Genomic DNA, 25723 nt, shown 5'->3' on the forward strand with positions numbered 1-25723 from the left:
CAAATGTTTGGATGGGAATATAAAAATTGGTATGGAAAGCCAAACACATACACACACACACACGTCCTTTTATATTGTATGCCATTCCATGAGTCTGTTCCTCTACATTTGGTATCAGTACTCCCTTTGACAACATCCACCAATTCAGAACTTAATTTGATTTCGTCCCAAACATCTCAGGATAATCCCAATACCCATCACTATTCAATAATAAACATTTGACAATGAGGTCCACCCAGACCGAGACAGTATTCAAGTACAATCATTAGCTGGCTAGCTCACACTGTTAACCAATTCTTCAAAGAGTGGGAGCAGTCTTTCTGGTTTAAGCCACAAGAAGAGATTGACTAGTGGTTATTAATGGAATTGAAGTTAACACATGCTGAGGGGTTGGCATCAATTTACACCAAAACACTCCACATTTGGCAGAGTGATCAACCTTGTGCAAGGGGTCATAATCCTTCTCAGTGGAAACTAAGGGACCATCTGGTATCACTATCCAAAACTAGAGAAATGGAAACCAAAAACAAAAACCAAAAACCAAAAACAAAAACTTAAATTTAGAAACCAACAACCTGTTTGGTTAACATTTATAAAACTAATACAAATTAGCAACTTAATTAAAAAATACCCAATTTCATCTTCAAATAAAAAAAATATTATAAAAAAATGATCAAAATAATAAAATTACAAATTATACAGATTAAAAAATAAATAAATAAAAAATCAACTTATTATAATTATTTTACTTAATTATTCCACTTTTAAAATTTACTTTACAAGAAAAATTTTATTGGACATGACAATTGAAAGATAATAAAAGTATTTTGTAATTGGTTTTATTTTATTTTTTGAAATCTATGTAGATTTTTCCTTTAATTATATTTAAATTCATATGATCATTTAATTTTGATTTTCATTTAAAAGTGTATAAAATGATTAATTTAATCCAAACAAACTATTTTTGGATATTAAAATTTCTGGCAACGGGCTGCTAAAACAACTGAAAGCCATAAAATTTAGTTCTCATTTTTTTGGCAAACAATTGAAAACCAACAACAAAAATAGAAAACTAACATATAAACAAACGGGTTTTTTATAACAATAATGATACCAAACCGGCCCTAAGATTTCTATTAAAAAAAAAAACTAAAAAGTAATAAAGTTTCCAAATTTTCCTAATTGCTCAACATATTGTTCCTTGAACAATAGTATCTAAACAAAACTAGGCCAATCTGAACTAGTCGTGCATGTATGTAGTAGGGGTGTACAAAAATTATAGAAAAACTGAAAACCAGACCGAAATCGAACTGTTTAACATCTCGGTTTGGTTTTTTGATTTCAATATTCGGTTTTGGTTTTCAAATTTTAAAAAACCGATGTTTGGTTTCGGTTTCGGTTTTGGTTTCAGTTATACAGAAAAACCAAACCGAAAAAATAGAATTATATATTTATTTAAAAAAATTTTCCTAATTTATAACTCTTAATTTATTAATTTACTACCTACAATTGTTTAATAAATTCTGTTTATTATAATAACAAATACAAATACTTGATTACAGCAGAAAGGCCAAGGGATTAGAACCCTTTATGCCTGACGATGAGAGGTTTTCTCCCATGTGTTATCAATGTGGGATGGACCTTGGTTGAAATCATGTTCATGGAAACATGCAGAAGGCACACACTGCACCATCACTCTCACCCTCTCTCTCTCTCTCATACACACACACACACACACGTGCCCCCCAAGCCCAGTGACCCAATGAGTGCAGCATGTGTCCATAGGTACCCTCCCCGTAACTCTAACAAAGCCCACCTATGAATAGAGCAACAGATAAACCCACCTTCTCCAATCTAAGTTCAATCCCACTCCCAATCTCTCTCTGAAGCCTTTGCATCCAACCCCATTTCTGTCGCCTCTCTCTCTCTCTCGCCAAAAATTTCATTTTTGCCGAATCCTCTCGAGCTTCGACCTTTGCTTTTTCGTTTTGCATTGGGAGGTTTTGTGGTTCTGATTCTGTTTTGATCGGCGTCTGCATTGGCTTTCCTGTTTTTGTTTTATCTTTTTGGCAAACTGGGATTGCCAGCTTTGGGACAAAGACTGCCATATAATTGTACCAAAGAATTGCTGTAATTGCTTTTTTTGTCATCTGCACGATCAGAACCTCCTCTCACAACCTAAGAATGAACAGATCTCTTGCCCATCTTGTGAAATAAAACACAGAATTAGATCTGTTCTGTAATGTGAATCTGTGTATTGGGGTTCAATTCTTGGTGGTTTTTTTGGTGGAAACAGGTGATGAAATGGCCCGTAAGAAGATCAAAGAGTATGATTCCACATCCCCTTGATTCCCACATCCCACATCGGCTGGCCATTAGTTTTGGGTGAACCTTCTCCACCTATAAAACCAGACCTCCTCTTCCCCTCATCCGCATTCCACTTGGGCTGCATGAAAACTGATTCTCATACTCGGCCAGCTCAAATTAAAGCCCTTATAACAATTCTAAATGGGCCCTAAGTAATAATATTTTGAGGAGGTTCAGTTCAGTTACTAACCGAAAACCGAACCAAAGATCCATTATTTATTTTAAACTGAACCGTTGGTTTATGGTTCGGTAATGTTTTTCAAATATAATATCGATATGCATCAGCTGTGTGTCCAGTTTTGGGTAAAACTGAACCCAAAAAAACCAAGTACACCCCTAGTATGTAGGATCAAGAGAGGCATACAAACTGGAAATCCATGAAGCACCACATTCATCAAGGTAATAAATCAACCAGCTTATGCAGAACATTTATTATAAGGTTCATATAATACAGCAGGAATGCTTTTCAAATCCAAAAATGTGTGTGTGAGTGATAGAGAGCCAGGGCTGCTCCGAACAAAGGGATAGTAGTCAGAGAAGTTTCAAATACACAGATGACAAATTCACCGAGTACATTTTCTAAAATTTTTAATTGAATAGTGAAATAGAAACCCAGAGAATAGTGATACAGCATATTTTGTCTTTTGATCTCAAAAAGTTTGATGTCACACAGATTGAAGGGTGAAAGTCAGTATTCAGAAAAAAAAATTAGAAGGGTCAATACAGTTCCACAGCATGTTACCTGATATCTGGATTATCAAATAGTAGTGCTAATTTCCTCTTATCAGGTGTTAATGTCTTTGCATGCCCTCCATAAATGTACCGCCTATGACCAATCAAGAAGTGGGGAAAATTTCCACCTTGAGTTGTAACAAATACTTCACTGTGAAGGCAAACCGTGTAATCAAGTGCAGCCAACCTAGATGAGTGGCCCTGAAACAGAAACTGTGAGTGGCACATTGACTTCATCTTTCTGAATTGATTAAAATTAATATCAATTGCATTTTTTCAGGAGCAGATTTGTACCTGAAATGGAGCAAGTTCTTCTTGTGAAGCTAGTGTATCCTTCGTTTCTAGGCGTGGAAACATTTGTCTAAGTGGAGCCATATACTTTTCTGCCCTGTAAATTTTTCCAGCAGCAACATAAACTGAAGTGGTGTTGTCAAAGCCCATACCCCTAAGCATCATTCCCACCTGCAAAACCAAATAGTGTAGCTTAAAAATTAGAATATGTTGTCTCTTTTTTTTTCTATTTTTTTTATCAAAAAATTTGGATATTTTCTATATGCAATCCTATTTGAAATGATTTTTGTAGTCTCAACAAGTATTTCAGAAAAATTTCTATCTCAATTAATGTTCACCCGCACATATAATGGAATAGAGCTTCACATGCTCAAATTCATTGTGCCAAATTTAAGAATCTTACAATTCAGTTTGGTACTTCAACCCCAATGACCACTCTGTTGATTCTATACAAACTCCCAATTTTGACAAGGTCAGTGTAGCCAAGGACTTAAATTTTGGTCAAAACATCAAAATTTCATCAGATATTTCAAATTTCTGAAAGTATTGAATTGAAACTGGCTTTTAAAGTTCATTTTTAGAAAATTTTCAACCAAAATTTCAGTATTTCTGCAAATCTCAACAGAAAATTTGAATATTTTGGCAAATTTCGGAGGAAATTTCAAAATTTCAGCACTGTAGCTCAAATTTGATGGAAAAATTTGGATAAAGGAAAATGAATTTTTTTGAAGTTCTAAACTAAGCATACCTCATCACTTCACCCTTGTTCTGAGCCCTAACTAAGCATACACCTGTACTATTATGATATAATTTTTTTATAGAAAGGGAAATTAGTTTAATGGGAAAAGAATTTACAAGAGGGAGAATGAGAAATCTCCCAAAGAAAATCTGGAACAAACCATAAAAAACTACAAAAACTACCAAAAAAAAAAAAAAACTTAAAAAGCCAGCACGTTCCTCCAATCTCTTTGAATCTCATGGAAACTATTTCCTCTGAAAAAAAAAACCAAAACCAACACACCAAAGTGATGTGAAGAACTGGATCTTATCCTAGACAAACTCTCAAATTAATTTTTTCCCGAGAAAATCTGTGCTTTCCGTTCCATCCATATCCACAATAAAATTGCAAATACACCACACCTCCATAAGGTTGCCCTATCCTCCTACCAAAACCTGTGAAAGAGATGGCTAGTAAATATTCTACCAATACAGGGCATTCCCAACTCTCCCCCTTTATACCGAATAACTTATTCCAATCCTCCAAGCAAAGATGCAGTGTAAAAGGAGATGAGAAGCTGTCTCTAAGTCCTTGAGACAAAACACACAAACATCAGGTGAAAGAGCCTTCAAAGGTCTTTTGATTTGCAACAAGGTGTCAGTATTTATTTTATTAAGCAAACCAACCAAGTGAAAGCCTTAATTTTTGAGTGAGCCCTGGCCTTCCAAATTATAGGAGGAGAGGAAATGAAGAATTAGAACAGATCAAGAATGCCAAAAAAGATTTACAAGAATACACTCCCAACTGATCTGAGGACCGAGAGCAAAAATCCCCCAACCCCAAAAAAAAAACGAAAGATCACTTACGTTCAATAAAGATAGCAAAGAAGACATTTCCTCCATCTCACTTATGTTCAATAAAGATAGCAAAGAGGACATTTCCTCCATCTCCCTCTCATTAAGAAGTCTCCTAAAATGAAGATTCCAAGAAACCAAAGATACGGATTTATTTTGCTCAACACACAAATGAAAGAGATGAGGGAAAGACGTGGATAAAACTTCATCACTTAGAAGCAATATGTGACCCCTTAACCACCACAAGATTAGTGTGAGGGATAAAGGAAGGATAAACTTAAGAAACGAACCTCCACAGACTCCCCAAAGAACACCTTAGACAAAATTTTGTTACTTGCTTCTCATTACTCGATGCCAAGGGGAGATTCTTCTAAAGGGAAGTGCCATAACCATTTCCTGTACTAACTCTCACTTATTAACATAACTAACACACTAATAATGCTAAATGACTAAAATAACCTTCAACACTTCCCCTCAAGCTGAAGCATAGATATATGATGCTCCTAGCTTGTTGCAAATGAATTTAACACAATCACCCCACAAGGCTTTAGTAAACAAATCAGCAAGCTACAAATCAGACTTAACATGAGTGGTGGTAATGAGCTTCAGCACAAGTTTCTCCCAAACAAAGTGGCCATCAACTTGAATGTGTTTTGCCCACTCATGGAAGATTGGATTGGAGGCAATATGAATGGGAACTTATCACACATCAACTCTATAGTCTAAGAATGAGGGAAAGCCCGTTCTTCCAACATGTTCTTCAGCCAACCAAGTTCATGCAATGTGAACCGCCCTATAATCTAATTTAGCACTTGACCAAGCCACCACAATTTGTTTCTTACTCCTCCAAGAAACCAAATTACCACCAAACTGTCAAAAGGTGACCTTGCCCAATATGCATCCATATATATCCCTGAACATGAGTGTGACCTCGATCCTTATATAAGAGATCACTCCTAGGTGCACCTTCGAGATATCTCAAGATGCAAACTGCCGCATCCCTGTGACTTGTTCTCAAAGAATCTAGAAACTGACTCACAAGACTTATTTCAAAAGATATATCTAGCAAACTGGCCGTGAGATAATCCAACTTCCCAACAAGTCTCGAGTATTGTCTTGGGTTAGGCAACAAATCACCCACATATGGCACTAGCTTACTATTAGGATCCATGTGAATGAATAGGTTTGGATCTCAACATCCCAGCCTCATCTAAAAGATCAATAACACACTTCCTCTGTGACAAGACGGTTCCCATATGAGATCTCAATACTTCTATACCCAAGAAGTACTTTAATGGTCCCAAATCTTTGCTCTAAAACTTAGTCCGTAGGAAATGTTCTACACTCTGGATACCTTGATCATCATCACTAGTTATCACAATATCATCCATATACGCAATAAGAAGAATCCTGTCGAATGGAGTGTGACAATAAAATACAAAATGATTTACTGCACACTATCGAAGGCCAAACTCAACTACTACAGCACTGAATCAACAAAACCCTGCCATAGGAAATTGTTTTAAACCATATAATAACTTCTTGAGCCAACATATTAAGCTTAGCTTCCCTTGAGCAACAAACCAAGGCAGTTGCTCCATATAGACCTCCTAAAGATCACCATGTAGAAAAGCATTCTTCACATCTAACTAATGTAGAGACTAGTGAGAGGTGGTGGCTAACGAGATGAAAAATTGTACTAAGGCAAGTTTGGTGACAGGGGATTATGTGTCTGAATAATCCAAACCATACACCTGAGTATAAACCTTAGCAACAAGGCAAACCTTTAATCAAGCCACAAAACCATTTGGATTGAACATCACAATGTACACCCAACAACAATCAACCATTATCAAGAGGACGAGGTACCGACTCCCAAGTATCATTATCCTACATATTCATCTCTTCTATCATTGCATTTCTCCACCCAAAATGGGACAGAGCTTCAGAAAATAGATTTTGGAAGAGTAACAAAAGGCAAAGTACAACCAAATTAGGAATTGGATGTTGGGTACAAGTGCATTTACCTTTTCGAACAGCAATAGGAGGATCAACCACTTGGGAAATAGGATCATATGACGAGGGAACTAAAGGCATAGAAGTCAAAGCTAGAGGAGGCTCTCCTCTTTTGAGTCGTTGTGCGCACACTAGCAAATCAGGTTGACCTAATCAATGAAAAGGGCTCAAATTGGATGAAGATGTAAGAGGATTTGGCGAAGAAAATAGGTTAGGATTGGGAAGGTTAGGAAGAGGAAGGGACTCATCAAGGTCAATAGAACTTAAGGAATCAAAATAACATGGTGTAGACTCAAAAAAGGTGACATCAGTAGAGGTAAAGAATTAATCTAAATTAGGGCTTAAACATCGATATCCTTTTTCAGTATTAGGAATAATCCAAAAATTACATTTGATAGCATGAGAATCCAATTTGTCCCTTCTTGGATTTAATTGATGAAAGATGGATAAACAGTCAAATATACAAGGAGGAAGGGAGAACAAAGGAGCCTTAAGGAAGATAATTAAATATGGGATTTTATCACCAAGAACAAATGGCATTTTATTAATAAGAGAGCAAGCACATCACTCAAAAAAAATTTGGGACATTCATTTGACACAATTAGGTTCGAGTGACATCATGAATATATCTATTTTTTCTGCTCTACAACTCCATTTTGTTGTGGAGTGTGAGCACAAGATGACTAATGGATCAGGCCAAAGTTAGTCATATAGGTAATGAAAAGAGTCATGAAGTACTCCTTAGCATTATCACTACAAAGTATCCAAATTGGCATATCAAAATGAGTCCTTATTTGAGCATAGAAGGCACAAAAGATACTAAACAGCTTTGGACAGTCTTTCATTAAATAAAACCAATTTATTCTAGAGTAGTCATCAACAAAGTACCAAAAACCAGATTTGGTGTGACATGACTAGGACCCAAAACATGGGAATGGACTAACATAAAAGGACTAACGGCTCTTTTAATGACTCAAGAAGAAAAAGGAACACATGATGCTTTCTAAATTGACAAGACTCACATTCAAGGTTAGACGTGGATCTGATGTTGTGTGGAAATGGCACTACAAGCAATAGGAAAAAAGAGCAACTCAAAGTAGTAAAATCCACCAACCTCACATCCCATGTCAATCGTCTTCCTCATTTTCAAATCCTAAATAACAATAGAATCAAGACAAAAGGTTACAGAGCAATTTAGTGACTGTAATTTTACCAACAAACATGAGATTGAAGGGAGATTTAGGAATGTACAAAACAAAAGAAAGAGAGATGGAATAGGATTTATTGCTCCTATCCCTTTAACAGCAGTAGTGGAAATGGCACAATGATGCTTTCCAAATTGACAAGACTTGCATTCAAGGTTAGACGCGGATCTGATGTTGTGTGGAAATGGCACTACAAGCAATAGGGAAAAAAAGCAACTCAAAGTAGTAAAATCCACCAACCTCACGTCCCATGTCAATCGTCTTCCTCATTTTCAAATCCTAAATAACAATAGAATCAAGATAGAAGGTTACAAAGCAATTTAGTGACTTTGTAATTTAACAAACAAACATGAGATTGAAGGGAGATTTAGGAATGTACAAAACAAAAGAAAGAGAGATGGAATAGGATTTATTGCTCCTATCCCTTTAACAGCAGTAGTGGAACTATCAACACGGATAACTTAAGGAAAATTTTTAGGATATCAGAGAGCAAAATAGAAGTTGGTGACACATGTCATATGGTCGGTAGCAGCAAAGTCCAGAACTCGTTGACTAGTGGGAGAGATACCATATGATAAACAGATGGTATGAGTTTTTTTTAGCAAAAGATGCAATGTGTTGAGATGCTTGTTAGGATGCCTAATACTGCAAGAACTTTGAATACTCCTCTAAGACAATTATAGTACATTGTTCACTCGAACAAGTAAATGAAGAGGGAAATACATTTTTGGCATTGGGGCTCCAGCCTAGTAACAGACCACCTTGACAGAGCAACAGATCAAAAACACACAATGTCAATAGTCATTTTTTTTACCAAACAAATCTTAACCTAAATGAACATATCAAAAAATAAATAAATAAACAAAACAAAGAAAAAAACAAAATTTCCCCAAGCGGTTGATTGGCTCTCTCGGGCAGTCGACCAGCCCCTTTCCTCCACCTTTGTTGCTTGATGCCACCAATACGCGGTCAACCAGCCCATTCAGGTGGTCGACCAAGCTTAGAAAAATTCAAAATTTTGAGTTGTCTTCTTGTGATTTGCTAGGGAATTTGGGCATTGTCATGTGTCCCAATGATGCCACATCTCAAGCAACGAGACAGTGGGTAGTTGATAGTTATTGGAAATTATTTTTGAATTTGAATTTTCAAATTTCAAATTCAAAGGGGTTTTTCCCTCCATTCAATTGGAGGTATATAAGAGAACCTCTTTGAGGGGAGAAATGGGCACGTCTAAGTGAGGGCATGAAGAGGATTTTCAAGAATTTTCATGGGGTCAAAGTGGATTTGTTGAAAGAAAAAAATGAGTGACAGTCACATATATCATTTTTTTTGGTGTTTGGAGAGTAAATTGAAGTAAGGGTGTCAACTAGATTTGAAAAGGATTGTTCTTCAATAAGATTAGTGTCTAACCTTCTACTTTATTCATTTTCACTTGTTTTATAAATTTTGGCATGTTGAGGCATGTTGATTCTTTGAATGTTCATATTCAATGTTTAATGATTTCTCCATTAATCCATGTCAAACAATACGTGTTAAAAGTGGTAGGATATATTTTTATATTAGTTGCATAGAAAAAACATGTTCAAAGGTCAAAAAATGGCATGTTTTATGGAAGTTTGCCTACAGGCGGTCGACCAATTCACCCATGTGGTCGACCGCCACCTGCCTTTTTTGAGAAAGTAGTTGTTAGCTACCTGGCGATCAATTGGCCCCTACAAGTGGCCAACCGCTAGATCTCGAAAGTGCAAATTTTGCTTCTTCTTTTTTTTTTTCCCTCTTAATTTTCTCTAGGATTTCAAGTGTTTTTGGGTATCTAAACTCGATAGAATACATTTGGCTAAATTTAAGTGCTATTTTACTAGAAGTTTTAATAGTTTCTCTCTTTAAAAAAATAAATAAATTTTCATCAAGAAAATGAATTCATGTGGGATTTTCACAAAAGCTTTTATGTTTTAATCATTGTTTTTCAAATATTTGGAGTCATACATCCATGATGTGGCTTCTAAATGTTCTCCAAACCTTTTCTAACAAGATGTCAAGGCGGGTTTGTGGTTCTCTCATAAAAAATCTACACTTTTTTCAAGTTAGGTTTTATGGTCTTCTTTCCAAAAATACCAATGCATTCTTAGAAAATTTATTTTTTTAAAGGGTCATTCAGGATGTGATTGTTGAATAGATTAAAAAGTCTCTTTTCTAAAAAGTAAAATCAATGTTCTCAAGTTGGGTTTTATGGTTCCCTCCCAAAGAAACCAAATCATTCAAATTCAAGAGTTTTTATAAAATAACCCCAAAATGGTTTTAAAATTGAAATTAAAAATGTTTTGTTGGAAACTATGGATGACCTAATTCCTCTTTTTAGGATATGTAGGCAGTACTTCGTAGATGTAGCCATACCAAACAAAAAACCAAAAAGCGTCTCTCTTTCTTCTCTTATTTTTTTTCCAATTTTTGCATGATTTTATGTTCGTTTTGAATAGGCATTAAGTAAAAGAATTTTAATGAAATTAAGTACTCTTTATAGATCCTATGAAAGTCTTTCAAAGGGGTTAAGGGTTGGAAGATTTCTAAAATGAACAAGCAAAAGAGAATAAGATTTTAGATGGGGCGGTCGACCGGCTTTTGCAAACAGTCGACCACACAAATTTCGGTCGACCACACAAAAGCCAATCGACCTCCTAATCATGCAACTTGTTTTTTTTTAAATGTTTTCCCATTTCAATCATTTTCTTTCAGATAATTGCTTTCAAAAGGAGGAGATGCACACACAAAATATATGTATGCTAACCATTCATAGAATTAGTGTTTTAGGGTGTTAGTTCTTTGAAATCCAACAAAAAGGAATTTAAGGAATTACCTTTCTTATTCACAAAAGGACTCTTGAACCTATTTTTTTTCAAAAAGGTTTTTTCTTTATTTTGTCTTTTTAAAACTAAAATGAAGCGGCAAATCCATTTTGTAAAATAAATAGAAAAGTTAGGAAACCAATGATTTGATTGTCTATACTTGTTTGATTAGTAAATGATCACCAAAATGTTGGCAACAAAAACAGCCCTCCTAAACCCGGTGTCAACACACAGCGAATAACATGCTTTTGGAATTCACCAACTCCATCCCAACACACACTAACTTCAAAAACCGATGTAAATCACAAGTACATGATGAAAGAACACAGAAAAAACCACCTTTAAGGCCCCAATAAACTCAATAATCATCAACAAACAGCTTCAAGAAGCATCAAACAATCATTCCTAGGTGTCGCACATGAGCAACTAAAAAAAGTTGAGATCTTTGGACCAAAAACATCATGAAAAACTTCCATAATATGTTTATAGAGAGATTGGGGCACTGCTGGATGAATTCAGGCCAGAAACATGCCTGAAATTAGATTCACATCATGTGCCAGCACGTAGGCGTGGGAGAAGATCTAGGGTTGAGATTTCAATTGGGGGCAGAGCAGCAGTGCATGTGGGTGATTGTGTTGTTTTTGCAAAATCTATAGTGGTTTTTGTGTTCCTGAGCTGGCAGCGTCGCCAGGAACTCTGCAGCAACTGCTCTGGCTTCTGGCAGCTGCTGGCTCTTTTTCAGGGCTATGGTGTTGCCGGAAATTCTTCTATAATCGTAGACATGCAGCGAATTTAGGGATAAGCTTCAGTTTTGATTGCAGCCGGGTTTAGGTCTCAAAATCATGCTCTGATACCATGTTGAATAACTGGGTAAAATGGAAACCTAATCATGGTGATAGGTCTCTCCCTCTATTAATGATATATATTAAGTACATACCAATAACCACAACACCCTTACTAACCCTCACTTATTAACATAACATTACCACACTAATAATGCTAAATGACTAAAATAACCATCAACAACTCCCTTTCTTTGCAACATCATTTATTGCTACCATGCTCCATGAAGACTTCCCCACATTCACCTCTGTTAGCCCCAAGGTGTCACTAACTCAAATTTGATGATAACAAAACCTTTGGATTAATGTCACTGAATTTGAGTTGTGATTGTCTTTGAGTAATCAAAGTTGGAAGTCTGAGAGAACTTGAAGAACTTCTTTAGTTACCACTTTATGTCACAAGCAATCAAAGAAAAATGCAGTCCGCAGACTGCTCCAGACATGTTCTGCCTAGAGTGATCAACCGCCTCATAAAGGGAGGTTGACCGATCTTCGCAATGTGCCTAGGTGGTTGACCAGACCCTGTGGGGGGTCGATATCAGGGCTTTGGCAGACTGTTTCTAACTGCTCTACAATAGCTAGGTGGTAGGTTGACCACCTTTGGACAAGCCAACTGGCCGCAATGATTGATACACTCTACGGGCAAAAAACATATACATTTAACCTCAAACCCTATATACATGCCCTTTAAGCCCAAAGAAATCCAAGCTAGATATTTGCTAATAGATTGCCTAAGCATTGTACTCTTATCTCTCTCAAATATCACCATTTGCTCATCTTCTTCCAAAGACATAAAGTACTAAAACAATTGTGTCATATTTTTCTATTCTTGCTTGAGAGTTTGTGTATTTTGAAATTGATCTCTCAATTTGTATATCCTACCCTTGTGAGGATCTTATTTTTTGTATCTAAGCAATTGGTGCCTTTGCCACCATTTAAAGCAAGGGATGATAATTGGTGTATGGAGTTCTTGCCTCCATGAAAGCAAGAAATCGTGAAGTTTCATTTGGTGATGGTGGATATCAAGATGGATGAGGCCTTGGGAGAGTGGACGTATGCTTGGAATGTCAAAGCGTTTTTAATAGGTGGCTCTGATTTGAATAGGAATGTCAAAGAGTTTTTAATAGTTTGGGCCAATTGATCAATGGTGGCTCTGATATGAATAGGGGTGTACAAAACAAAAATCACATTAAAATTGGACCAAAATCACAAGTGGTTTGGTTTTTTGGTATTCGGCTTCGGTTTCAGTTTCGGTTTCGGTTTCGGTTCTAGGGAATAGAAATCTTTGGTTTCAATTTCGGTTTTGGTTTTTGCAACCCTTGTCGAATAGCAAGCCCTCAGCCTCAATCGTTAAGTCAACAACAGAGTGTACCAACGTAGCCGCCTCGCTGCCTCTTCAATCTCCAATCCACCAAGTCACCGACGCACAAGTGCCACAAGGCGCCTTCTTCTCTTCTGGTTTGGTTTTTTCGTATTTGGTTTCGGTTTCGGTTTCAGTTTCGGTTCTAGGTACTAAAAATATTTAGTTTCAATTTCGGTCTCGATTTTCACAACCCTTGTCGAATAGCAAGCCCTCAGCCTCAATCCTTAAGTCAACAACAGTGTGCCAGCGTAGCCGCCTCGCTGCCTCTTCAGTCTCCAATCTCCACCAAGTAACCGACGCACAAGTGCCGCAAGGCACCTTCTTCTCTTCTTCATCTTCTTCTTCTTCTTCTTCTTCTTCGTCATTTTTTTTGAATAATTTTTCTTCTCAGTACAATGGCTGTGACAGATTATTAATCTCCTTGTGGATGAGAGGCCCAGATGAAATCTCTATTGAGAAAAAAGAAAGAAGAAAAAGTGGAGTAGAAATGGCAAAAAGAGAAGCTTTGGTGGGGAACAGTTTTGGTTTTGTGCAGAGAAAGTTTTTGGAGGAGAAAGATTTGAAAGATGACTTTTAGAAAAAAGAACAAATGAATGACAACAACTGAGGAAAAGAAAGAACGCTTTCTTTTTCTCCTCATTTTGTAAATACGAAAAAAATTTGGATATATGATTGTTGTTACATTTCGTTTATCTATGATTATCTAATCAAGAATTGAGTATTGAAATCTGAACTTGAGCATGATTAAGTTATTTTGACCAATTATACTTTATTCTCAATGGGAAAATTTTCTTTCCCTGAAAATGAATTAATATAAATAATTTTTTATGGTCTGAAACCGAGATATCACTGCTGTATCTTTCTATGATATTTTAAGATATAAGTTCACTTTGACTTCAAAATTTTCTTGGAAATGAAATTTGTTTTTCTTGGGACAATGGTTGTCTTGCCCGTGCTCCTATGGCACTGCCCCTTGGCTTCTATGCTCCAAAACTTAAATTTAAAATTACTTCAAGCTTAATGTAGGTAGATGGCAGTCCAACGTTTGCGCATGTGGTTCCTCTATACATGCAAGTGCTCTTCCAGGTAAAAAGATACTCGTTTTGATATATTAAAAAAAAAATTGAGAGAGAGAGAGAGAGAGAGAGAGAATCAATCATAAAGCTGATATTCTCTTCTGACAGAAAATTTGAGCTGAAACTCTTTCAATAACTGATCTCCATAACAAAGCTGTGTTGATTTCATTCTACAAGAAACCAAGAGCTTCAGTGATTTTTATTCTGACTTTTGTATTCTGATATTGTGCTTAAATTGTTATATTATCCTCTATCATCCCATATAGGCAGACTATGTTATTTAGAAATACATCCTCTAAGAAGCAGTAGTTGGGAAAAAATATAATGAAGACTTCCACGTTTTTTAAAATATATATATATATATATATATATATATATATTTAGAAAGGAAAAAAGAAGCAAATGGAGGATAAATAGTTGAACATACAAGTTTTCTCTGTTTTTTATTTTTTAATCTCTTCTATCATGCACTAGATTCTCATATACATTTGGGAATGTATAAGATAATAGCAAGACACCAAGTTTTAGTTATTTGAGTTGAGGTCTAATAGTTCCATGATTACCTTTACACTAGTTAAGTTGTCAAAACTATTTAAGTTTCAATTGAATTTTTGAAAAATATACCATGTAAGAACTATTTTAGATCGATAAATATAACTAATCCAAATGATATCTTAATATCACAAGGCAATAGAATACTATGGTCAAGACTCAAGAGTCACCTTGCCTTGGGCTGCTAAATAAAAGTGAAAGCAACAAGGACCATCCCGCCATTATCCTAAGAAGATAGTTCATAACTTGAAACTTCTTACTCTTCAAGCTTTCAAAACAAGTTACTTCCTTTTGCAGCTAGAGTATGAGCATGACAATTGACACACATGCCATTATGTGATTGTTTGTTCTCCTGATCATGATGCTTTGCCATTATGTATTGAATTTAGAACAAGTTCTCCTGCATTATGTATATTAATTTTATTTGCTTTTTATCTTTTTGATGTGATAATATTTGTGTCATGTGAGATTGTGAGTGTTTGTATATCAGTTATGCTTCAAATCTAACAAATTTGCAATTATACATGATTTTTATAGATGTCTGAAACTAGGGACAACGCAAGTCTCAAAACAACTTGTTTGAGGCTTCGAGCCCAAACCCAAATCCAAGCCAAAGCATGAATATAGAATCAGGAGATAATGTTGCTACTTCAAAACAGAGTTGGGTAATAAGAGGAAGTTTAGATCAAGATCATAGGTATGGGACCATTTTACTAGATTGTGTGTTGATGACACTCAAAAGGTAAAAGCTCAATGTATATATTGTCCAAAAGTGTTTTGTGATGATTCAAGAAGAAATGGAACAAGAGTTTTGTGGCATCACTTGAATACATGTGCTAAGTATCCCCATAGGAGACCTCATGATCGTAATCAATCACATATTAACTTCAAACCAAAAAAAAAGGGGAGGAAAAACAATTAACATGCCAAAAATATGATGCAGGTGTTCTTATAAAGGCCTTGGCACATATGGTGATAGTCGATGAATTACCTTTTAGTTTTGTGGAGGGGCAAGATTTTAAATATTTTTGTAACCTCATGGAACCTACATTTAAGGTTCCACCACGGGCGATGGTGGCTAAGGATTGTCTTCTTTTATATGGAGAAGAGAAAAAGAAATTGGGAAAATTTTTGAAACATAATTGTCAACTAGTTTGTCTCACAAGAAACACTTGGACTTCTTTACAGAATGTTAATTACATGTGTTTGATTGTGCTTTTGTTGACAATGAATGGAGGTTACAAAAAAGAATTTTGAGTTTTGGTCCAGTTCCTAATCATCGAGGGGAAGTGCTAGGTTTTGCTATTAATAAAGCTTTGTTAGATTGAGGAATAAGATAAAGTTTTTACCATTACTATGGACAATGCAAGTTCTATTGGTAAAATGATTAGTTACTTAAAGAGGAGGGTGAACAATTGGAAGGGTAGTGTGCTCAATGGTGAGTTCTTGCACATGAGATGTGTTGCACATGTCATTAATTTAGTTGTACAAGATGGATTGAAACTTGTGGAAGATTCAGTACTTCAAATTAGGCAAACAGTGAAATATATCGAGCAATCACCAAGTATAACTGCAAAATTTAAAGTGTGTGCATATGAGGAGAAGGGTAACTGTAAAAAGCATTTGCTTTGGATGTACCTACCAGATGGAATTCCACATACATGATGTTGGACACTGCTCAAAAATTTCAAAAAATTTTTGATAGATATGATGAAAAAGATCGAAATTTGCACTCAACCTTTCAAGAGATGGTGGAAAAGGAAAACCAATGGAAGATGATTGGGATAATGTGATGGGGATGGTGCAATTCTTAGAATATTTCTATGAATTTGCTTTGCGTGTTTCTCACTCTAATTATGTGACTTTTAATACTTTTTTCAATGAAATTTGCATGGTTAATACTTTGTTGGAAGATTGGTGCAACAGTGATGATTTTGGATTAAGTGAAATGGCATTCAAAATGAAACATAAATACAGTGATTATTAAGGGAATCCAGAAAAACTAAACATGATGATATTTGTTGCCACCATTCTTGATCCTCAATACAAGTTAAAGTATGTGGATTGGGGCCTTTCTCAACTATTTCTCCTCCTACATCTTCAATTTTGAGTAAAAAGGTGAAAGATGTTACTTTTTCTATGTTTGATGAGTACAAAACAAAATGGGGGTAGGCAATGTAGTGGACCTAGTGGTAAAACTTCTAAAGTTGGCTTTAGTTCTTCTAGTGGCATGGTGGATGCTAAGAAACCATCAATGAAGATAAGGATGCTTATGGCGGATAAATTCAAGAGGCATAGGTTAGAAAGAGAAGGTGGGGAAGGCAAGAGTGATCTTGATAGGTATCTTTTTGAGGACCTTGAAGAGGCTAGTCATGAATTTGATATTTTAGGATGGTGGAAGAAAAATAATCCGAGATTTCCTATCCTTTCACAAGTAGCACGCAATGTTTTGGCTATCCCCATAGCTACTATTGCCCCCCGAGTCTGCATTTAGCATGGGAGGCCATGCTCTTGATTCTTTTAGGACATCATTGACTCCTAAGATTGTGAAGGCTCTTATACGTTCTCAAGATTGGCTGCAAAATCTGCCACTACCAGTTAACCATGAAGAAAGCCTTGAAGAACTTGATAAACTTGAAAAAGGTACAAGATAATTTCTTAGTGTATCTTTTTCACATTTCCTAATTGTTTTATTCTAATTATTGTTTCGTATTTATTTTCTCTAATTTATTAACTTTTTCTTTTTAATTCATTTCAGAATTAGACAAATTTGGCCTAAATTCTTCTAGTATTGACACTGCCGATGATTTATTGGTAAGATTATGTATTCATTTCTTTTATGAACATTCATTATCAATTTAATTTTATCTTGTTAGAATTTCTTTATTTTATTAGGAAGAACAAATGATGCTTGTATGGAGATCAGAGAATTGAAGCTACAATTTGAATATTGAAGACTGTGGAATGAAGAATGTGGATGACTTCAATTCTTTGAAAGTTCTAAACATTGATTTTCTTTTTTGGTAAACAATTTTAATGTCTGTTTTTATTTGTAATTTGGGATATTTCATATTTTCTTGTTATCTTGAATGTTTGTTTATTTTGGGTAACTAGGAACAGGAAGACATAACAGTTAAAGTGCCCATGAATTTGCTTGCTTGTTTTGTGCAATCAGGGATAAGGAGACTTAACTATTAAAGAGCCCAAGGATTGGGACATTGTGGTTAATTGATATGTAATTTGCATTGTGATGGTTTGTAGAAGCCTAAGAGAGATCCAAAAGTGATCAGCAGAAAAGCTAGTAGGAACTAGGAAAAAAAAGAAAAGGATGCATGTTTTTTATATTTCCATATCAATTATTATTTAAAGGTCTAGTAGGACCAGCAGGCAGCAAGTTTTCAATTATTTCACCACAATTCATATGTTCACAAAAGGCCAAATAAGAACAGCAGGTTCTCAATGGTCTAGAATATCTAACAGTTTCAAATTTGTTAAAATTATGAAATATTATGAAAAATCAAAAGGTCCAATAGCTTCTCAACTGCCCATGCGAAAAAAAATCATTGAACATAAAAAAAAATCGGTTAAAAAACCAAAAAAACCGTAACCAAACCGCCAAATGTTCGGTTCTCCAAGGAATAGTAGAGTTGGTTCAGTTTCAATTTCGGTTCGGCACGATTAAAAACCGTAATTTTTGGTTCAGTTTTCGATTTGTTCCATAACCGAACCATAATGAATCGTTTTCACCCCTAGATATGAAACAAACAGGGACTAAGAAGGGAAAAGATGGGATTTGACAATTGATGCACAGGTCTTCATCTCTCATCATCTCACTGTCACACTATAGGGAAGATGATCTGAAGTTGGAACTTGGAAGGCTCTTGCAAAGATTTTAGAAGGGCCAGAACCAAGGGAATTTTGCTTGAAGCAAAAGCACTGAACACCTCAAAGTAGGGGTGAGCATAATTTGGTCAAAACCAAATTAATCAAATTAATTGAGTAAATTTGGTAGGTTCAGTTCAGTTCAGTTTTCATTTTCACTGAATTTCGATATTTGATTTTCATTCAGTTTTAGGGTTTAATATGTTTGGTTAACTGAATTAACCAATTAGTATATATATTAATAATTAATAATTAATAATTATATATATATTAATTTTATATACATTATATATATTTATATAGATTAAAATATTAAATTAGTAAACCAATTTAACTAAAATTCGGTTTAGCCAGTTTCAGGATTCGGTTAATATAGAATTTCAGTTTGTTTCGATTAACAAGATTCTTTAACCAAAAATTTTTGGTTAATTCAGTTAATTAACCAAACTAGCTATACCGACCGAATGCTCACCCCCGCAAGGACCTTTACAATGGGAATAAACATGCAATCATGCACCTTTGAGAATTACAATCATTGGTGAAGCTGCTATACCTGGGTTGGATGGCAGTGAATTTAGTTTTGTTTTGTTTTTGTTTTATAAGGAAAAAAAATACTATTTAAAGGAAGAAAGATTATAAAAAGCTGAGGATCGGATTTCCACGGATCAAGAAAATTTAAAAATACAAATGAAGCTATCAAAATTCAAAGCAAAAATCAATGTAGCAAAGATCATCAATCACTCCGGATGTGAGACAATCAAACTCCTGGAAAAGCAACTTCCACTGATGCCCAAAACGAGGCATAAAAACCACCCTCGCCCAAAGTAAAAACCACAGGATGGTATAAGCCCAAAAAATATCCTCAAAAGTTCTTCTATCCAAATGCTTCAATCCATCACCATTAAAGAACAATTCCATAAGAATCAAGCATCTTCCCTATTGTCAAAGCCTTGAAATCTAATAAAACAGCTCTTCCAAAGTACTCGGACTAACCCAAACAGGTTGACAAGGAGTTCCTGTTAATGCCAGGATGCCTGCTCAAGATGTGGATATTTAATTAATGGTTTCTTTGAAGGCTTTCTCTGGTAGTGGGGCAAACCAGCTATTCTTTGATATCCCTGTTCACAGCCATTGCAACTACTTGTAATGCAATGGGTGGCAGTGAGCAGATCAGCCAGATGATGTTGCTGAGGATTCAGATTTAGAGGAGGCTGATATATATCCCAAATGTGTTCTGAGTCCGAGGATCTTCTTATCGACAAAGGGAAGAGCATGGTAATGTTGAGGGTTTCAGTTAATTCAGACTGACAGCAAAGCGGCAAGCTCTGAGGTGAAACTCTGTGAATGTATTATTTTCTATCTGCAGCATTTGGAGGGAAAATTTCTACCAAGATTAAGGAGGTGAAAGTGGGTCAAAATTCATTTGGGCTTGTTCAGGTTGGTGTTCCCCATTTGAAGGATGAGGCTAGTCCTAACCCTGTCTTGGCTAAACAGGATAACTTAGCACTTGTTCCTGCTCTTAAAGCTTCCAGTAGTAACTGCTTTTGGTCCTCACAAGTGTGGCGTCGATCTCTCTCCCTCCTTACCTAAAAGGTTTACTTATCATTAAATTTTGATATTCCATGTTATGGACTGAACTTTGATTAAGGCTAGGTTGGAGGCCACTTTGTGTGAATGAGGTAGGCTTCCTCTGCTTACCTCTTCATGATCTTGCCACGTTACATTCCATGTTGGAAACCCTGTCAATTATGTTGGCTTGGCTTGCTGAAGACTGTCAATTGATGAAAGTTGCCAACCTTGTCACCGTGGTCACTCTCATGGAAGGCTAAAAAGAATTTCAAAAGAATAACTATCATATCACTGTTGTCCAGTATCATGGCAGATTAGATGACTTGTAACTGTTATTAAATATTGGGGAGAGAGTGAGAGACTCTCTATCCTGAAATTTTCGGAGGCACTGCTGCTTTCTTTCTTCTTTTTTTTTCATTGATTTGGCATATGTGTGTGTGAGAGAGAGAGAGAGAGGAGGAGGGGTGCAAAACATAATTTGCTACATGCTGTTACTAGCTTTTTCAGTTTAGAGGATTTCTCATCTATCTTTTGGTCGTTCCCCATTCTCTAAATTTCAATATTATTTCTTTCTTCTTCATCCTTAATTTCTGTCGGTTCCCATCATTAATAAAAATAAAGGTCATCTGCCAAAGGGGGGAATATGACAAAAAATAAGGGAATGTGTTGGCTTGTTTTATTTATATTTCCACAGTTGAATTTGTGTTGTACTTGTTTGGTTTCAGTTTTTCAAAAAGAGTGAAACATGACAAAGGAGTTTTTTGAAAGCATGTATTAACAAATCCGATTAAGGTGGTCAGCCCTTTAGGTGGAAAAAAAAAAATGGAACCACCACAAACCAAAATATTCCCAAACATATCCTTATTAAAATGATTTTGCACTAGTTTAATGGCAATTGAAACCAAATGCATGAACAAAAAAGAGAACACAAGAAGAAAAATTATATACACAAAGAGCAATTCCACAAGCAAGTATTAAAACTAATTTACCTCCATTGGGGTCAATGGACATTTTCCATCCATCCGAATTGCACCTGGTCTTATTACTCGGCCCCTTTTATGAAATTTTCCTCTCCAACTTCTTTCACGTGCAATATCCATTTCATGTTTCTCTTCCTCACCACCATCATATATACAACATGAAAAAGCAACCATATCCTAAAGTAAATAGAAAATTGGCACCAAGAAATAATGTTAGGTGCCAACAAATAACCGAATTTGGGAATTGCGCATCTGAAAGAATGTGAAAGAGACAAAAAGTACAACCTCCTCAAACCGAAGATGCACAGAGACAAATTTTCCATTGCTCTTGGAGCTATTTCTAATCATCCGCTCAACCATATTGTCTGCAAGCATTCTTATGGTCTGTGAAAACCTCAACGCTTCAAAATTGGCCAAGCATCGAAGCCCCTGGGTGTATGGAGGAACCGCATGAGCCAATCTGTTGGAGAAAGGCGCAATGCGTACAGCCCTGCAGCATGGAAGATGAAAATGTTTCCATTCTTAACTAATTTTTTTAGCCTATGACTAGAAGGTATAGTTTAACAAAAATATGCACACATGCCTCTTAAGAACATCAACAACTGAACAAACATGAGCACAATTTGAACAGCACCACAAACCTAATGTGGAAGTCATATCATCCAAAATAACATAACTCTTTGCAAAATTTTAACTTAGGCAAAAAATCCATGTTCCTTCTCAATCATGAACCACGCTTGACTACTACATGAAAGATATCAAAGCAATAATCATCTTTTCACATTATTAAGGCTTGATATACATTGTTCACCCACAGCCTAACAGCTTAAGCTTTTAGGTAAAGTAGGTGCTTAAAATAGTATAAGAGCTGGGTCCTGGGTTCTATACTTTTTGCCTGAGTTTACTGTCTCTTTGTATAAAAAATTATGGTGTTCCCCACAGTGAATGTTCTTCACTGTTTATTTCACTGCATGCAATTGAGCTGCTTGTGCGGGGAAATGTTAAGGTTTGATACATTGTTCGTCCACAGCCTAACAGCTTAAGCTTTTAGGTAAATTGGTTGTGAAAATATACTAACAGTAGTTTTTGTTGAACTTTGATAAGTTTTAATACCTTCCGTATCAGCGAAGTATAAAAAAAATATCATATTTATTTGCCATATTCAGTCATAAGTTTCTAAGGTAATTTCCATTTTAACTAATTTTTAGGCTTCACATGTACCGAAATTTCAATTGGAAATGTCAATGTTGATGCCAATTTCAAGTTAAAAATATGATGGAAATAAAGCATAGAGTTCTTTTTGGTGAAACTTTAGAAACTGTAAGACATAATGCTGCAAGATTGAGAAATAAAATATTTAAAATACAACAATGACAGTCATATGGTTATTAGGATTCCCAAATCAATTGAGATTTTCTACTTAATGATAGGATTCCCAAATCAATTGGGATTGAGTCCATTAAGGACTTGGATTGGGATGTTTTACATTGCTAATAGGAGTAAGTTTCCCTATCCTATATATATGTAACCCTACAGGGCTTTTTCCATCCAAGCAATAACATAATTAATAGCCTTCGGCTAACTTGGAGGCAAATCCCCTCGAAGTGATCAAACCCTATTTTCTCTTACTATTTTCCCTTCTTAAAATTACCCTAATTTCTCCATGCTAAAATCCTAGAGTCTTATTGATGAGAATCAACAAGCACCATTAAAGGATCCATTGCAAGTTCCAAATGGGCCAATCACAAGGTCAAAAGTTAAGAAGATCAAGGAAGCAATGTAAGGATTGGTGCAATCCATTACAACGGGGGACGACATAGCCTAGTGTTTAGTGTAGACTTTTTATTTCAATAAGTATAGGCACGTGGGTCTATTTTATGTTTATTAGTTATAGGTGTTTAGGGTTATGTTATTTGAATTTGAATTTGAATTTAAATTTAAATTTGAATTTGATTTTGATTTTTGAATTTGAATTTAAATTTAATTGGAGGGGTTTATAAATAGACTTGTAGCCACATTCTACAAAAAAAAGGACATTGAATAAAAAATGTGAGGTTTTGTTTCTTCAGAGAACTTGTGAACTTATCAAGGATTTCTTTCTTGTGGCGTTCAAATTTTATACCTTTGGTTCGTGATTTAATTATAATCATTGGGTCAAGGTTTGTTACTTTATACCTACGATTCGCGTTTCATTTATAAACGTTGGGTCGGGCTTTTCTATCAAAAACCTGATTTTTAGGTTTCTTGGGCAAGCATTCTAACATTGTTTGCTGGGTCTCAATGCGTGTCGATTGAGGTTCACATCATTTGGTATCAGAGCTTAGGTTCTAAAATCAGGTTTACTATCATTTTATCTTTTGTTATCAAAAAATAAAAAATAAGAAAAGGGGAAAATAGAAAGAAGAAAAAAAAATAGAGAGAGAAAGAAAAAAAAATGGTGATACTGAAGCAACAGATACATTCACCGTACTTATCAAAGTTTTTTTTTTTTTTTTTTTTTTTTTTTGTCATCTTCCTTTAATTCATTGTTTCTATAATATTTTCTTGCCATCGGTATTGGTTTCATACTATATGGATTCGAGGACAAATCCTTTTGAAGAGAGGGGGAATGATGAGAATCGACAAGTACCATTAAAGGATCCATTGCAAGTTCCAGATGGGCCAATCACAAGGTCATGAGTTAAGAAGATCAAGGAAGCAACGTAAGGATTTGTGCAATCCATTACAACGGGGGATGACATAGCCTAGTGTTTAGTGTAGACTTTTTATTTCAATATGTATAGGCACGTGGGTCTATTTTATGTTTATTAGTTATAGGTGTTTAGGGTCTTGTTATTTGAATTTGAATTTGAATTTAAATTTAAATTTGATTTTGATTTTGATTTTTGAATTTGAATTTAAATTTAATTGGAGGGGTTTATAAATAGACTTGTAGCCACATTCTACAAAAAAAAGGACATTGAATAAAAAATGTGAGGTTTTGTTTCTTCAGAGAATTTGTGAACTTATCAAGGATTTCTTTCTTGTGGCGTTCAAATTTTATACCTTTGGTTAGTGATTTAATTATAATCATTGGGTCAAGGTTTGTTACTTTATACCTACAGTTTGCGTTTCAATTATAAACGTTGGGTCGGCGTTTTTTGTCAAAAACCTGATTTTTAGGTTTCTTGGGCAAGCATTCCAACATTGTTTGCTGGGTCTCAATGCGTGTCGATTGAGGTTCGCATCACTTATCATTTGGCATCAAAGCCATCATTTTTGTGAATGTCGTTAACCAGCCAACAAAATCAAGATGTTGGAATTCTTTATCTTCACTCATGCATAATGGCCTCAAAAAATTCAACACAGTCCCAAACGGAAGCTAGGCTAAAGGTTGAACTTAGCAATATGTCTAAGTGACTAAGTCTTAATTTGAAGAGATCCCGAGATCACTCTCTAAACTACTCATGACATCTTCCCAGAAAGAGAGAGAAGATAATGCCTCCACATCAACTAATTGTAGGGAGCATCCGTACTTGCATGAAGGAGGTTACCAAGGAGAGCGTGATTGTGATCCTTCTCGTATAAATGTGGAATTTCCTTGGTGGGGGCAATGATGACCCTACCAATGGGGTTCTAGGGCTGAAAAATACTTTCACTTTCATCGCAATCAAAAAACATCCAAATTTGAGATTGCTTCTATTAGCTTGGATGGCGATGCTATTCAATGGTATGGCTGGTTTGCAGCTCATTATGGAATGCCTTCATGGACAAAATTTGTTTCTAGATTACTTGTCCGATTTGGGCACACTAGACATGAGAATATCGATAGAGAGCTTGCTAAAATACGGCAAACTAGCACTGTCTTGGAGTATTAGACACGATTTTAGTGGCTATCAAATGGGACCAAAGATTAGAATGAAAGCCAACTCATCCGTACTTTTATTGAAGGGCTCCTACCTGACATTTGGCGTGAGGTCAACGTGCGTTGGCCATGAACTATGACTACTGCAATTTCCTTTGCACAATTAGAAGAAGAGAAGTTGGGAGAAGAACGACGTCACTCCAAAAGACCATTAGTAAGCAAAATGTCAGCAGCACGATCACACCACCTGCTCCTCGCTATCCTCTTGCCAAATGATTGACTCAAAAGGGACTTAAAAGAGAATGACAAAAGGTTTGTGCTAGCATTGTGATGAAAAGTGGCATAAACGACACCGTTGCAAGAAGGGGCAACTGTTCATTATTGAACCAATGGAGGAGCCAAAAGAGGTTGAGGATGACCCCCATATTCAAATCATGAATGTCTGGAATTTAATGATAATGACGCATCTACACTTCTTTAGTTCATGCTTTAGCTGGTTATGCTAATCCTCAAACCATGAACATAGTGGCTTCCTAAAATGCCAACCTGTTACTATTTTAATTGATACAAGTAGCACTAATAATTTAAT

General features: G+C 35.6%; 1 protein-coding gene across 10 annotated transcripts in view; it reads right to left on the reverse strand.

The window, feature by feature from the left end:
- LOC131161692 (O-fucosyltransferase 9) overlaps positions 1–25723 on the reverse strand; it is an 80407-nt gene that overhangs the window by 17929 nt on the left and 36755 nt on the right. For 4 of the 10 annotated variants that reach the window (XM_058117624.1, XM_058117625.1, XM_058117631.1 and 1 more), the window contains exons 6-10: positions 21576–21780; positions 21300–21467; positions 8424–8462; positions 3394–3561; positions 3110–3312 (exon numbers count right to left, since the gene is read on the reverse strand). In XM_058117624.1, the coding sequence (XP_057973607.1) occupies positions 3110–3312; positions 3394–3561; positions 8424–8462; positions 21300–21467; positions 21576–21780 (783 nt within the window). The remainder of the gene's footprint in view (positions 1–3109; positions 3313–3393; positions 3562–8423; positions 8463–21299; positions 21468–21575; positions 21781–25723) is intronic. The other 6 variants (XM_058117628.1, XM_058117629.1, XM_058117633.1 and 3 more) reach the window with 3 other exon arrangements.

This window comes from Malania oleifera, chromosome 8, assembly GCF_029873635.1.
Source record: "Malania oleifera isolate guangnan ecotype guangnan chromosome 8, ASM2987363v1, whole genome shotgun sequence".
NCBI lineage: Eukaryota > Viridiplantae > Streptophyta > Magnoliopsida > Santalales > Ximeniaceae > Malania > Malania oleifera.